Genomic DNA, 13,809 nt, shown 5'->3' on the forward strand with positions numbered 1-13,809 from the left:
ACGCTCCAGTCACACTGAGCCCAGTGGAACCGGCGTGCCCCCGGTACACCCTCCAGCTTGCTTTCTTCCTCCCAGCCGCCCCCAGATCTCTGCTGCTTCTTTAAGGCCCTAGCTCAAAACTAATTACCTGCCTTATTCTTGTCTGCTGTCCAAGTGGTCCACTTCTCTCTTTCAAAGCTTTCATCAATGTATTACTTACACTTTTTGGAACTTATTATATATTGTACTTTTATTATTTTGCAACTAATTATCTCACTTACTGGACTCCAAGCTCTCTGGGGAAAGGATTATGCTTTGTTCATCACTGAATCCTTAACCAATAAATTGTTTTCATTTATATGTTTCAGATAATAACAAGCTAAGCCAGATGGGAAAATCCTTGAAAACCTCAAACATATAGGTGTGTATATATATATATACACACACACACACATATATGTATATACTTATCTATACATAGTACATAATTGCAGACTTTATATACAGATATATATATAATATATAGGACTTCACTGGTGGCTCAGATGATAAAGAATCTGCCTGCAATGCAGGATACCTGGGTTCTATCCCTGGGTCAGGAAGATCCCCTGGAGAAGGAAGTGGCTACCCACTCTAGTATTCTTGCCTGGAGAATTCCAAGGACAGAGGAGCCTGGTGAGCTTCAGTCCATGGGGGTCACAAGTGTCAGACACGAGTGAGCAACTAAACACTTTCACACTTTCATACATAATGTATATATATGATGCTTTCATATGAAATATGAATACAGAATATATATTTCCTATATATATGATGTATTTCATACACCGTGCTACTGAAATTATAAGAAACATTTCTTGTCACTTCAATAGCATACCTAACATACTAAGATGGGAAGAGTTTATGAAATGTCACTAAAAAAGTTAAATGCCTTGATGTTCCCATCCCCAAAAATAATCAGGAAAAGAAAGCATACTCTTCAGTAATATAATGAAATTGATAATACTTAAAAATAGGAAAAGCAGGACTTCCGTGGTGGTCCAGGGGTTAAAGACTTTGCTTGCCAATGCAGGGGATATGGGTTCAATCCCTGGTCCAGAGGATCCCCCGTGCCACTAGGCAGTAAGCTCGTGTGCCACAATTACTGAGCCAGAGTGCCCTAGTGCCTGAGCACTTCCACAAGAGAAGCTACTGCAGTGAGACACGCACACACTGCCAACCAGTGAGCAGCCCCTGCTCACCGCAACTTGGGGAAGCCCACACGCAGCAAAGAAGACCCAGGGCAACCACACATAGAATAAATTTAAAAAAATCTTTGAAGCTGTGGTACATATACACAATGGAGTATTACTCAACCATTAAAAAGAATACATTTGAATCAGTTCTAATGAGGTGGATGAAACTGGAGCCTATTATACAGAGTGAAGTAAGCCAGAAAGAAAAACACCAATACAGTATACTAACACATATATATGGAATTTAGAAAGATGGTAACGATAACCCTGTATGCAAGACAGCAAAAGAGACACAGATGTATAGAACAGACTTTTGGACTCTGTGGGAGAGGGAGAAGGTGGGATGATTTGGGAGAATGCCACTGAAACGTATAAATGCGAAACGAATCACCAGTCCAGGTTTGATGCAGGATACAGGATGCTCGGGGCTGGTGCACTGGGATGACCCAGAGGGATGGTATGGGGAGGGAGGTGGGAGGGGGATTCAGGACGGGGAACACGTGTACACCCGTGGCGGATTCATGTCGATGTATGGCAAAACCAATACAATATTGTAAAGTAATTAGCCTCCAATTAGATAAATTTATATTAAAAAATAAATAAAAGCAGAGACAAAAAATTAAAATTAAAAAAAAATCTTTAAGAAAATAGGAAAAGCAAAATTCTATCATATTCCTGTTTTATTCAAGCTCAGCATTTTCAATGGCAAAGGTATTAAAAACTATGATAACTTTCCCGGGTTTCTACATTTCTGTGACCAGTGAACCTTCATGCCCTCAGGTTCTCTTCCCTCATCCATGATACATGACCTTCCCATGTGGTCCTGACTCACCTTCCACTGTTTGTGGAGCTTTCTGACGGCTTCCTGCAGGCCCCGCTGCTCCTGCTCAGGGAGAATGTCAGTGAGCTCGTCACATGCTTTCAGGAAAGCATTGAGCACCCTCTGGTCCAGCTGACTGAAAAACTCCTGGCATGGAGAAGGGGGAGAGTGGTCACGAGTGTCAGGCAGAATAAAAGGCAGCATCAGACACCAGACAGTGAAGTAGTCATGCCTCTAAACAAGCCTCTTAGCCAGCTGCTGCCCTCTTGAGACCTTCCGCGTGACTACCATTTTGTTTTCAGAAACAAACTGTAATTATCCACAATGATGAATCAGAAGCCGTTGAATCTGAAATTCAACTAGGACTTTTCTATTTTTTAGAAAAAAAGTCATTGCAGTTTTCAAATTTGATAGATTATTCTAGAGAGCCAATGGGAGATCCTAAAAACTTGATCCCACAGGGACAGAGTTTCAGTTCCTCTTTGGTAAAAGTCAGAAGAGCTGAGTGGAAGCCAGGACTAAACCTCACCATCCCTCACTCCCTAACTGCAGTGTGTTCCAGGCCTTGCTGGTTCATTATGAGCCATCTCTGCATTCACACCAAGCACACAAACTGCGGACTGAATTGTGTTGCCCTGTCCCCACCATCCCATCCCATCAAAGTCATATATTGAAGCCCTAACCTGCGGTGTGATGATATCTGAGGGTGGGCCTCTCATGAAGGAATGAGTGCCCTTTTTCAAGGCGAGACATTGAAGATCTACCCCTCTATCTATCTCTGCCATGTGAGGACACAGTGAGGTAACCAACTGCATATCAGGAAAAGTCCTCACCAGAACCCAGCCAGGCTACTACCCTAATCTCAGACTTAGTTTTCAAAACTGAGAAAATAAATTCCTAGTGCTTAAGCCACTCAACCTGTCTTTATTATTATTATCATTATTTTATGGTAGCCTGGGCAGATGAATACAACACCTGCACAAATATACATGGCTAAGTCTCACAAAGTCTTAAGATTATGGATGCTGGGAAGCCACAGTGATTCAAAAGAAAGAACAGCAGAGTAGGGGTGTATAAATTTGAATGAGATGTTGGATGGTCATGGACATCAAACCTAAATCCATCAACTGCATTACAAATGCATTGCATTCATCATTTGAGAGTGTGGCTTACATAAATATCCACTGAAATTTCAGGAAAAAAGTATACATTGTTAGAGGGAATCATCTCCATACACCCTTTAAGAGATTACTCATATTCTCAATACTGATATAATTTAAATGAGTATGATTAACAGGGAGATGGCTTCACAATACAGGCTCAAGCTGTAGACCAGCTTTCAAACTTCAAGTGACATGGCACCTATTCCATGTGTGAGATGGCAGAATTATGATATAAGCACAAAGACTTAGCCAGCCCCCTAAACTTCTCTCTTCGAAAGCACATGTTGGTCATGAAAGAGTGTTTCAGCTAAATAATGAGTTAGTGGTTTGGGGAGTCTGAATTATCTCTCGCATGGTTATCTGCTACTCCAAGGGCTCAAGAGTGGCCAATTATAGGGCAGCTATCAACTGTTTCTGAGGTTCTTTTTGCTGTCATTTCTTCGGGTCTCGTATCTAACAAGTTCCTGCTCCTGCCTCATTTCTCCCTTTCCCCTCCCTTTCTCCCCTTCTCCTCTCCCTTTCCTCCTCCTCCCCCTCCATTTTCTTTTTCTTCCCTCTCTCTCTGTCTCTCTCTTCCTGTCTCTCCTTCTCTGTATTAGAACATTACGCTCTTTTTATTTTTCATCCTAGATGGCTTGCTCATGTCCTCACGTCCTCAAGGGCCCACATTGGATGCACTCACGGTGTGTCTCTTCAGCAAGTCTTCCGGGTCCCCCTTTTCCTCCAGGCCCTCCTGAGCGACCCTGAGCACCTTCTCCAACTCGGCTCGAGACTCCTCAAACTTCTTCATCAAGCGGCTGTTGGTTTCCACATGTTTCTTCCAATCTCCAGTTTTCTTTACCATATTCTTGATTAAAAAAAATAATAATAATAATGGGATATTGATCTCTAGTCATTGAAAATGTCATTTGTTAAAGAATGCTATTTCTTTCAAAAAACACTTGGAAGGAATATATGTCATTATGATGAGAATAATCAATCCTTCTAAAAATTAATAACAGAGAAAGAAGCAAAATGATTGGTTTCCAAACACCAGTAGATGAGTTCTTTGTCAAGAGTGAAGACATGATATGGGGTAATTACAAGTCTTCTTGGAATTTTCCTCATTCACATCTCTAAGGCAGGCAGTGAACCTACCTGAAAAGCAACATGCATATCTGCAATCTTTCTCTGTAGCTTCGTCTGATCAAAATGCTTTAACACGTTGCTCAAGGTCACAAACTTCTGAACACTCTGGCTGCCTTTCTCAATTTGAGTCATGGCTTTCTTACAGCTTTCTTGACAAGCCAACAGTTCCTACAAGGAAAGGGAACTCACAACAATAGTATTTAAAAGGGCAAGAAAGAATGAGAGTAATCATTACAAAACATTAACAGCATTATATAGCTTTTAGGCTTTTAATCAGCAATAAGTAAAACCAAAAGTATGGAGAGGTGGTGCTTTTCAGAAAAGCACAATTTTAAGCAATCACTGAAGTCAGTGCCTTTTATATAAGGCATTTAGATGTCATGCTGAGGTTTCTGAAATCTTTTACATTTCATGCCTACCTTATTAATATCAAGAGAATGACAAAGCATCAAAATTGTTATCTGCCTGGTGCATGCCTTCCTCCTACCAACCAACAGGTCCATAATTTATTGTATAAAACAATAATGAAATCAATCTACATATCAGGCTATAATCTGCCTCAATAAATTTAATACCAGTGCATATTATAGTTTACTGAGTTGGTTGAAGCAGTATATATAATTTGTATATCCTAAATTATACAACATTTGAATTCTTAAGGTTTACAAACTATCAACCTCATTAATAAAATGGTGGACCCCAGGTTGGTTGGTGGATTAGTTGCTAAATTATGTCTGACTCTTGCATGGACTGTAGCCTACCAGGCTCCTCTGTCCACGGGATTTCCCAGGCAAGAATACTGGAGTGGGTTGCCATTTCCTTCTCCAAGGCATCTTCTCAACCCAGGGGTCGAACCCAGGTCTCCTGCATTGTAGGTAGATTCTTGCGTTACGGGTGGATTCTTTACCAACTGAGCTACCAAGTGGACCCCAGATTCTAACACAAAAGGCAGCAGACTAGTGGGCCTGGGAATACTTGCCAGCTGTCACGCGTTTGCAGATGAAAAGCAATGGTGACTCATAAGCCTTTTACACCTGACTATATCCTGGGATCCTGGCAATTTCTGCCTTAGACAGCATGGAAATTATGCAGCTCCATGGCAAGCAGTCATTTTTTTTTGACTTGAATCTACACCATTTGCACTTCAGCATCCTTGATTACTTTGAAAAAATAGTTCAAACTGGTAATATAGATACCAGTTTGGGTAACTTAGATGCAAATATTAAGAGCAAGATTTCTGTTTTATTTGGGGAAGACAGAGTAAGGATATACTTGTTCATTTTGAACATTTAGGAAGTAAGAGAGTAACATATGTTAGAAAAATCTTGAAGTGAAAGTGAAAGTTGTGCAGTTGTATTTGACTCTTTGTGACCCCGTGGTCTATACAGTCAATGGAATTCTCCAGGCCAGAATACTGGAGTGGGTAGCCTTTCCCTTCTCCAGGGGATCTTCCCAACCCAGGGATCAAACCCAGGTCTCCCACATTGCAGGCAGATTCTTTACCAGGTGAGCCACCAGGGAAGCCCAAGAATACTGGAGTGGGTAGCCTATCCCCTCTCCAGTGGATCTTCCTGACCCAGGAATCAAACCGGGGTCTCCTGCATTACAGGTGGATTCTTTACCAAGTGAGCTATCAGGCAAGCCCTAGAAAAATCTTACTCCTATTTTATCATTAAAAGTAGTAAATATAATTTTAATTGTGAAAGGATTATTTGATGGCGACATATAGCAATTTGGGAACATAGGAAATGGCACTATGATTTCAAACTGAAAGATAATCTTTAATCAATAGGATGATAAGCCATAGGTTTTGGTGGTAGAATCATTGCGTGTGTGCTGAGTCGCTCAGTCATGTCTGACTCTGCAACCCCACGGAATGCAGCCCACCAGGCTTCTCTGTCCATGTAACTTTCCAGGCAAGAACACTGGAATGGGTTGCCATTTACAACTCCAGGGGAATCTTCCTGAATCAAGGATCGAACCCACGTCTCTTGCATCTCCTGCATTGGCATCATCATTGTGACTTATCATTAATAATAATAATTATGTTAATTGCTACCAGTTATATAGAGTATGTGCCCTAATGTGTTAGTCCTATTATAGAATATTTAATATAATCTCTACAACAAGTTCTCAACTTAGGTACCACCACTCGCATTTCAACATGAGAAAGCTAATCAAGGCTTTGTAATTTGCTGTATCCGTTCTGAATACCTGTCTGACTCACTTCAGAGGTTCTCTGCCCTTTCTGCTAAGTGATGCTGACTTCCCTCCATGAGTCTATTTTGATGAATACAGTGGCAAACCTTTTGCCCATCAGTTTCACCCTCTGTTGCTTAAGTTCATTTATAATAAACCAACTAAATAAGCCAATTAATTGTCACACTCAGTAGGAGGCTGTTCTGCATGCAGATTTGCTTACTAAAACTGAGACAAAGAAGAATGATTCTCACTCCAAATACATTTCCAGAATGCTATGGTCATGTCGATCGGTCTAATCCTAGAGGCGTGAAAAGATCTCATAAGACAGACGACAGACACTGGACAGAAATGGAATGCAATTATTTATTTCTGTACATAGCTAAATATATACAATTTAAAATTTATCTATACAATTTTTATCTACATTAATATGCAGGTATGCCTAAGTTACTTCAGTCGTGTCTGACCCTCTGTGACCCATGGACTGTAGCCCTCTAGGCTCCTCTGTCCATGGAATTCTCCAGGCAAGACTACTGGAGTGGGCTGCCATGCCCTCTTCCAGGGGATCTTCCCAACCCAGGGATCGAACCCACATTTCCTTGGCTTCTGCATTGGCACATGGATTTTTACCACTGAGCCACCAGGGAAGCTCCTATGTGAATATATCTATATATAAATATATATAGAGATAACATTTTTTATTCTATCTATGGTACATAGGGTTTTCATCTTTGGCCACGCGTTTTTGTTTTGAGTTGCCAGTACTATTCTATTAAAAGTTTTCTTCTCCTATCACTGAATTTCTATCATTATATGCACCTCAGTGTTACTGCCTATGCATTCAATTAACCAGGTCTCCTGAAAGAAAAATTTCCTTACCTGATGTTTCTGTTTAAAAAGAGGACTAGATTGTGCCTCGTGTTCAAGAACTGTCATAATTTCATCGATTTTCCCAAGTGAGTCATAAAAGGCTGTCATCTGCTTTTCCAATTCCTCCAACGGTACCAACAGCTGTTGAGACTCAGAAAGGAGTGGGGAGTAACAGTCTTTGACCTTTAAAAAGACAAAGACACAAATTCCATTGAAGGCCATGAAAGACCATAAGCTCGGGGCACTATTCATAGCTCTTAGGAATGTTTTCTTTATTATAGGGTCGTTTTGTGCATACAGATCTCCAGAGATACTCTTTAATGATATTTCCTGTATATTGTTAAATTTTGATGTTAAAAAAAAAAAAGCACTACTATTGTACCATTGAGACAAGTAAATGCTACAGAGCTTTCTCACGAAAATACAAAATATATCTGTAGGATGTATTTGCTCGTTTGGATAGGTCTTACTCATCTAAATTATGTCAGTGAGCCAGATGGCATCAAATTCCATTTTATGAACTCTGCAACCTATCTTCACATTGCTCTCAAAATCTGACCTAAGACAGTCATGTATGACCATTATCTAAGCTGACCTGGACTTTCCAACTTCATTTCTAAGAACTCCACTACTTGACCCCTTAACTCTAGACAGACCTACAGCTTGTTGATGTATTCCTCCCAGGGAGGTCCTGTGTCTCTCATAACCTCCTTCAAGCTCCATGCTTAGCCACTCTTTCCCCATCGATATCCCACTCACACCAAGCACTCATGTCATATACAAATTTATTCACAAAGGTTCTCATGCTGGTTCTCCCTCATCTGAATTGGGCCAGCTCTCATCTGTTACTTTTCTTTTTTAAAAAAATGTTATTAATTCATACACCTGCATTGTCTTTATCTTCATGACAAGCTCCTGAAGATGAAGATCTCCATCAAATTTCTGCTTTGTCATATTTTTTGGAATCCAGAAACTCATACAATCTTCCAAGAACTTCCTGTCCCCCTCATTTTATTTAGAGTTGCTCCCAAAGTATTATGGGTTGACCAAAATATCCATTTGCATTTTCCCTAAGGTGGTATGAAAAAAACCCGAATGGACTTTTTGGTCAACCCAATGCTTTTGGAAACCAAGGAAAGGAAATTAAATATCTGTTAATAGATCATTTATTTTTTTTCTTTACCTTGTAATTATTCTCATGCTCTTGGATATACCAAATGAAGGAGAAACTCATAGAAAGCAAGCCACTGTCCTGTTGCCACAGCCCTGTTGCCAGGGCTCTGTTAAAATTACTGGACAAAATAAAGATAATCTGCTGACATGTGTAATAATTGGTATGCTTTCTAAATCTTCTCAGGACACAAAAGGAATCTTACCAAGATGCTACATCTGACACAGCAGTTAAGAAAGTGTGATGACTTACTTGTGTCTAAAGGAGCAATTTGCCCTCTCAGAATTGCCCTAAATCACTAAGCCCAACCTAGGCTGAGATGTGCCAGCCCAAGACACAGCTCTAAAGGCTGCTTGAAGGTTATCCAGTTGATAATGTTGACTCCAAATTGTACCAAATCCTTATAAATCATCTTGGATATTTGAAAGCATTTAAAATTAGCATTCTCATATATACCAGTTTGACAAAATTTTATCTTCTTTCCATGGCCTTGATTTTTCCTATTTCTACCTGTCTCATTTATTCATTTTTTATTTATTCCTTTTTAAAATGAATTCTCCACAGTATGAGACCAATATTCTCATATTGGTCTTTCTCTTTCTAAGTTTCCTTTCCTAATTAACAGGGTTTTCTGTTTTATTTCCCTTTGCTTTCCAATTCTTCATTACAAAATTTTCTTTTCACTTACATAATCACTCCTTTTTTTTTTTTTAAGGAAAAAACCAGGTATTAATTACCCAGTTAAATAGACTTTGAGAACAATATCATCTTTATAAAATGCAACTTTAGATAGATAAAACATCCTAATGAAACTTCCAAAGCTGTTAAGGAAAACCCCTCAATAGAATAGAAATGACTTATGGGTCATTTTATATTCTTTGAGTTTCCTGCACAGAAGTGGCATCAATGTATGTATCCTAAGTCCAAAGTGAGCTCTGTGAGATGAAGAGGGAAGAATTTCACTATTCTGTGGTTGTGCAAGTGAAAAATAAAATGGTGTAATAAAGAGCATGTAAGTATGTCTAGTATCAATACACCCCAATACAAGAGTATGCTGGAATTCTTTCTCACTTAAGTATATGATGTCTTCCTCCTCCTCCTCTTCTCCTCTTGCTTCCCATTTCATTGCTTCTAACTGGTCCTCTGTTGTTCCAGAGGAGGTTTACCTTCCTACTAAAATACACGCACTAGTACTTCTAATGAAAGAGGCAAGGCTTTAGTTATCATCTCCATAGTTTCATTTTTTAAAGCTCATGACAAAGTTACTAGATGAAGCATCCCAATAAGAAATAAACACAGGATCTGCTAACAGGTGAATGAGTTGCCTGCAGTGACAGAATAGTAGTAAGATGAGCTGAAAGTGATGTTGGTCCTCAATGGAGTTTCACGCTTTAAAAATATTTTCCCACCTTGGTTAGTTGCTCTTTGAGCCCAGACATGGTTGCAAACATTTCATTAGCTTCTTCTTGAGAGATCTCTTTGGTAATGAGGTGCGCTGTCTTTGTTATCATCTTATACTGAGCATCCATCACAGGTACCCTCTGTTCAATATCCTACATGAATCATTGAAACAGCTATGTTAACACATGTTACATTTACTCTTAATTTCAAGAGTTCACAAATGGATACAGATCAGGATGTACTGAATAAAATTCTATACTTGTAATAATATTTTGGAGAGTCCAATGATTACTTTCCTTCATTACTAATATATGATATATTGACATAAGAAAATAAATTAAGAAAATAAATAGAAATAAATATAAGAAAATAAATAAAATGAATAGAATTTAACAAATAAATTTCCTTAAATATCACCATAAATCCTTAGGTTAACATAAAGATAAGCGGAAGTAATCTTTATACTTTCAAAATACATATTAATGTAATCTGTAAACATTATATCAGGTAAATGCATGTTAACAATTTGGGGCAATTCTGATTTTAAAAATGAAACAACTTACTTCTTTAAAATAAGTAACATTGTCATTGCAAAATTTTCTAAATTAGAGATAACAATGAAAATTTGATACAGTCTTCTCACACCAGAGCCAACACCCTTACCACCACAAAGCTCTGCTAAAATTACTTAAGCAAAATTAATATTTTTCCTGTGTGTATTTACACCTATTTTTTATTTTTACAAAAAAGGATGATGCTTTGTTTTGCTTTTCTTACTTAATGATGTATTGGAAAAGTCTTTCCGTATCATTAAATATTCTTTCACTGCTTCATTTTTGAGAGCTGCAGGGTATTCAAAATATATAAATAGCATAATTCATTTAGTAAATCCTTTATTGTTGGAGGCATTTGTTTAGAGGTATCTCCAGACATCTGTTTTTCCCTAGTACTTTATAATTCGGTTGTAGAAAATGAAAGTTTCTATTAAAAAACTATTTTGAAGTTACCCTATGGTCAATCTTAAAAAATTTAGATAGCTTTTTTATGAGAGGCAGAAATCAGGATATGCATACATGTCACAGTGATGTCAAGGAGACACAGAAACAGTTCTTGTAATGACCTAAGTAACTTCATGATCTTTCTTTACACAACAGAATAGGTTTTTCACTTTGTGTTCCAGAAAACCAGCTCACCTCCAAGTCTTGAATTAATAACTTGACATTAATAAAAGAGACTTCTAAGGGCTCTGAAAGTTTCCTGTGGGCTTCAGTTGCAAAATCAGACAAGACAGTAACACAGTCGTTGTATTCTTTCTTCATTCTGTCCAACTCATCAGCTCGAGCATACTGTTCAGAAAAGGGAGTGGGGCAACACAGAAAACCATTAAGCCAAGACTCAGGAAGCTTGTTTAACTTTCATTTCTACATACTATCTGGAATTGTTAGGTGGTAGGAAAGACTCGGATTCCTGATTCTTATTTTAGATATACTTGAAGTTAGTCAAATTACTGTGAAAAGAAGAAAGGAGATAGCATAGAAGCAATGAATTACAATTTAAAGCACGAATCATTCCATGTAAGTAAGCTCCATCTGTCAACATAATCCTTAGTCAAACTATACATTTCTGTTATGTTCCTCCATTACTAATTGGGAAGAATAAAGGACCAAATAGAAACATAACAGTTCTAAACACATCTGTACTCTGCCTTTATAAGCCCATACTATAACGATAAAGAGTCTCTAAACAGTCTGTTTATCACAACATTTATGACACACCCATGTTCTAGGCGTAAACGTATTTGAAAAACATACTTGCTTGACTTCCATAAACAACTCCCTCCATCGCCCATTTAGCAATAGTAATTGCTGTTTGAGATCACGGGAAACCATCTCATCACATGTTTCGATTAAAAAATTGCCAGCATCATTCATGGCAGTGTGCTGCTGTATCCAATGAGGCAAATTTCGGAAAAAATCCTAAACAAGAAACAATGCATACTATTGTAAATCATAAATCAAATGTTAATAAATGATATGAAAGTAACCAGACCAGGAGAAACACCTTGGTTCTAAAATTTGTGCAAATTCTAAGGTGAATTTTAACTTTTTGTCAAAATGGAAATTTTTAATAAAAAAGTTAAAAAATGTGAACTAGAAATTGTGCCTTTTCACATATTTTGCTGAAAACAAAACAAAACATGATGACCATATTCTGTTATTCCTATTTTACAGATGAAAAAGCTGAATTTCCTTGAATGTAATGGACTTGTGCCTCTATTCTTCAGGCTAGTAAATACCAGTGCCAGAGTCATATAGAAGGTATAATATTTTTAGGGAATATATAGCTTTAGGGAATATATGTATCTTTTTCAAGAAACACTTTACTGATTACTTTTGATATTAAAACCAAATTTTAAAATCTGAATACAGTACATGAAGATAACAATCGTGAAGATAAACTCTTCAAGGAAAATTTAAAAAAAGTAATTATCTGGGCCAAGAATACATAATACAATGACATCCTTCCTTATTTAAGGTTACACATTTGATGATGGAGCAGCTTCCACTGGATTTCAAATCGTGTGCATGAGCACACACACACATATACACTATGGTAAAAACCACGAACACCATTATTCAAAATCGATTTCACAAGTCGTGTGTGGGAGGACTTCCTACATAAACCGGTGAGAACACTTCTGTTTCTGGTGGTTATATCCCCTTGGATGAAATTAACACATATGACATCTGCTAGGGCACTGCCAGTCTAATCAGAAAAGCCAAAATCTGTGTGGGTTACAGTGCTCAGGTACATGAAAGTACTTAATCTACATGAAATATAGAATGGGAAACATATAAAAATTATACAGCTGCTTGTATAACATAATAATCAAAGAACCAATCTTGAATGGCAAGCAGTAATTCTAATGTAAGTGCTATACCTCTTAATGGGGATCTGGCATTTTATGTTTTACATAAAAGTTGTTTTTCCACGAGAAAATACCAGATTCCCATTGAGAAGTATATATACAGAAATCAGTCCATTTCATGTCATATTTTAATGTTAAGTGATATCAAAGACAGGGATTCTTGCACACACCTGTAACTGGAGGAAAGAAAAGCAATCCTACCCAGAAAACCTTGACTGACAGTTGATAGAATCCAAAAACAAACTTCCAGAGAGACAAGCATGTGGTGACCCATCTGTTGAATCTGTATAATGCCATCACACAGATTTTGGGCGACGTTAGCCAAAATTGTTTTAAATGATCAGCATTCAGTCGCTCAGTCGTACCGGACTCTTTCCGACCCCATGGACTGTAGCCCACCAGGCTCCTCTGTCCATGGAATTTTGCAGGAAAGAATACTGGAGTGGATTGCCATTTCTTTCTCTAGAGGATCTTCCTGACCCAGGGATCCAACCCGTGTCTCCCGTGTCTCCCGTGTCTCCCGCGTCAGCAGGTGGATTCCTGGGAAGCCCAAAGTTGTTTTCATCCTCCCCCTTTTTTTTAGCTTTTATTTTTATTTTTTAATTTAAATTTATTTATTTTAATTGGAGGATAATTACTTTACAATATTGTATTGGTTTTGCCATACATCAACATGAATCCGCATCCTCTCTTAAATTAGGAAATCCACAGAGGCTGTGCTCTTTTAAGTCACAAACCTTATTGTGCGTATAGCGCCCTCTGCTGCCCACTGGGTTTGGATGCCCCTCCATCAGTTAATGGCTCTCGGAATGCGAAAGTCCAACGCTGTCTTAATGTTAAGCTTTAAAAGCAGAACATTTCTTGGTCTAAAGTAATTTACTAACCTGAAAGTGCAGCGTTTAAGGCAAAGT

General features: G+C 38.2%; 1 protein-coding gene across 33 annotated transcripts in view; it reads right to left on the reverse strand.

Moving 5' to 3' along the window:
• The window catches only part of SYNE1 (spectrin repeat containing nuclear envelope protein 1), a 492,315-nt gene that overhangs the window by 318,677 nt on the left and 159,829 nt on the right, over nucleotides 1-13,809 (reverse strand). For all 33 annotated transcript variants that reach the window (XM_060419830.1, XM_060419826.1, XM_060419828.1 and 30 more), the window contains 7 exons: nucleotides 11,781-11,945; nucleotides 11,163-11,315; nucleotides 9,978-10,121; nucleotides 7,407-7,580; nucleotides 4,335-4,493; nucleotides 3,880-4,044; nucleotides 2,047-2,181 (listed from right to left, as the gene is read on the reverse strand). In XM_060419830.1, the coding sequence (XP_060275813.1) occupies nucleotides 2,047-2,181; nucleotides 3,880-4,044; nucleotides 4,335-4,493; nucleotides 7,407-7,580; nucleotides 9,978-10,121; nucleotides 11,163-11,315; nucleotides 11,781-11,945 (1,095 nt within the window). The remainder of the gene's footprint in view (nucleotides 1-2,046; nucleotides 2,182-3,879; nucleotides 4,045-4,334; nucleotides 4,494-7,406; nucleotides 7,581-9,977; nucleotides 10,122-11,162; nucleotides 11,316-11,780; nucleotides 11,946-13,809) is intronic.

This window comes from Ovis aries, chromosome 8 (genome assembly GCF_016772045.2).
Source record: "Ovis aries strain OAR_USU_Benz2616 breed Rambouillet chromosome 8, ARS-UI_Ramb_v3.0, whole genome shotgun sequence".
NCBI classification, from domain to species: Eukaryota; Metazoa; Chordata; class Mammalia; order Artiodactyla; family Bovidae; genus Ovis; species Ovis aries.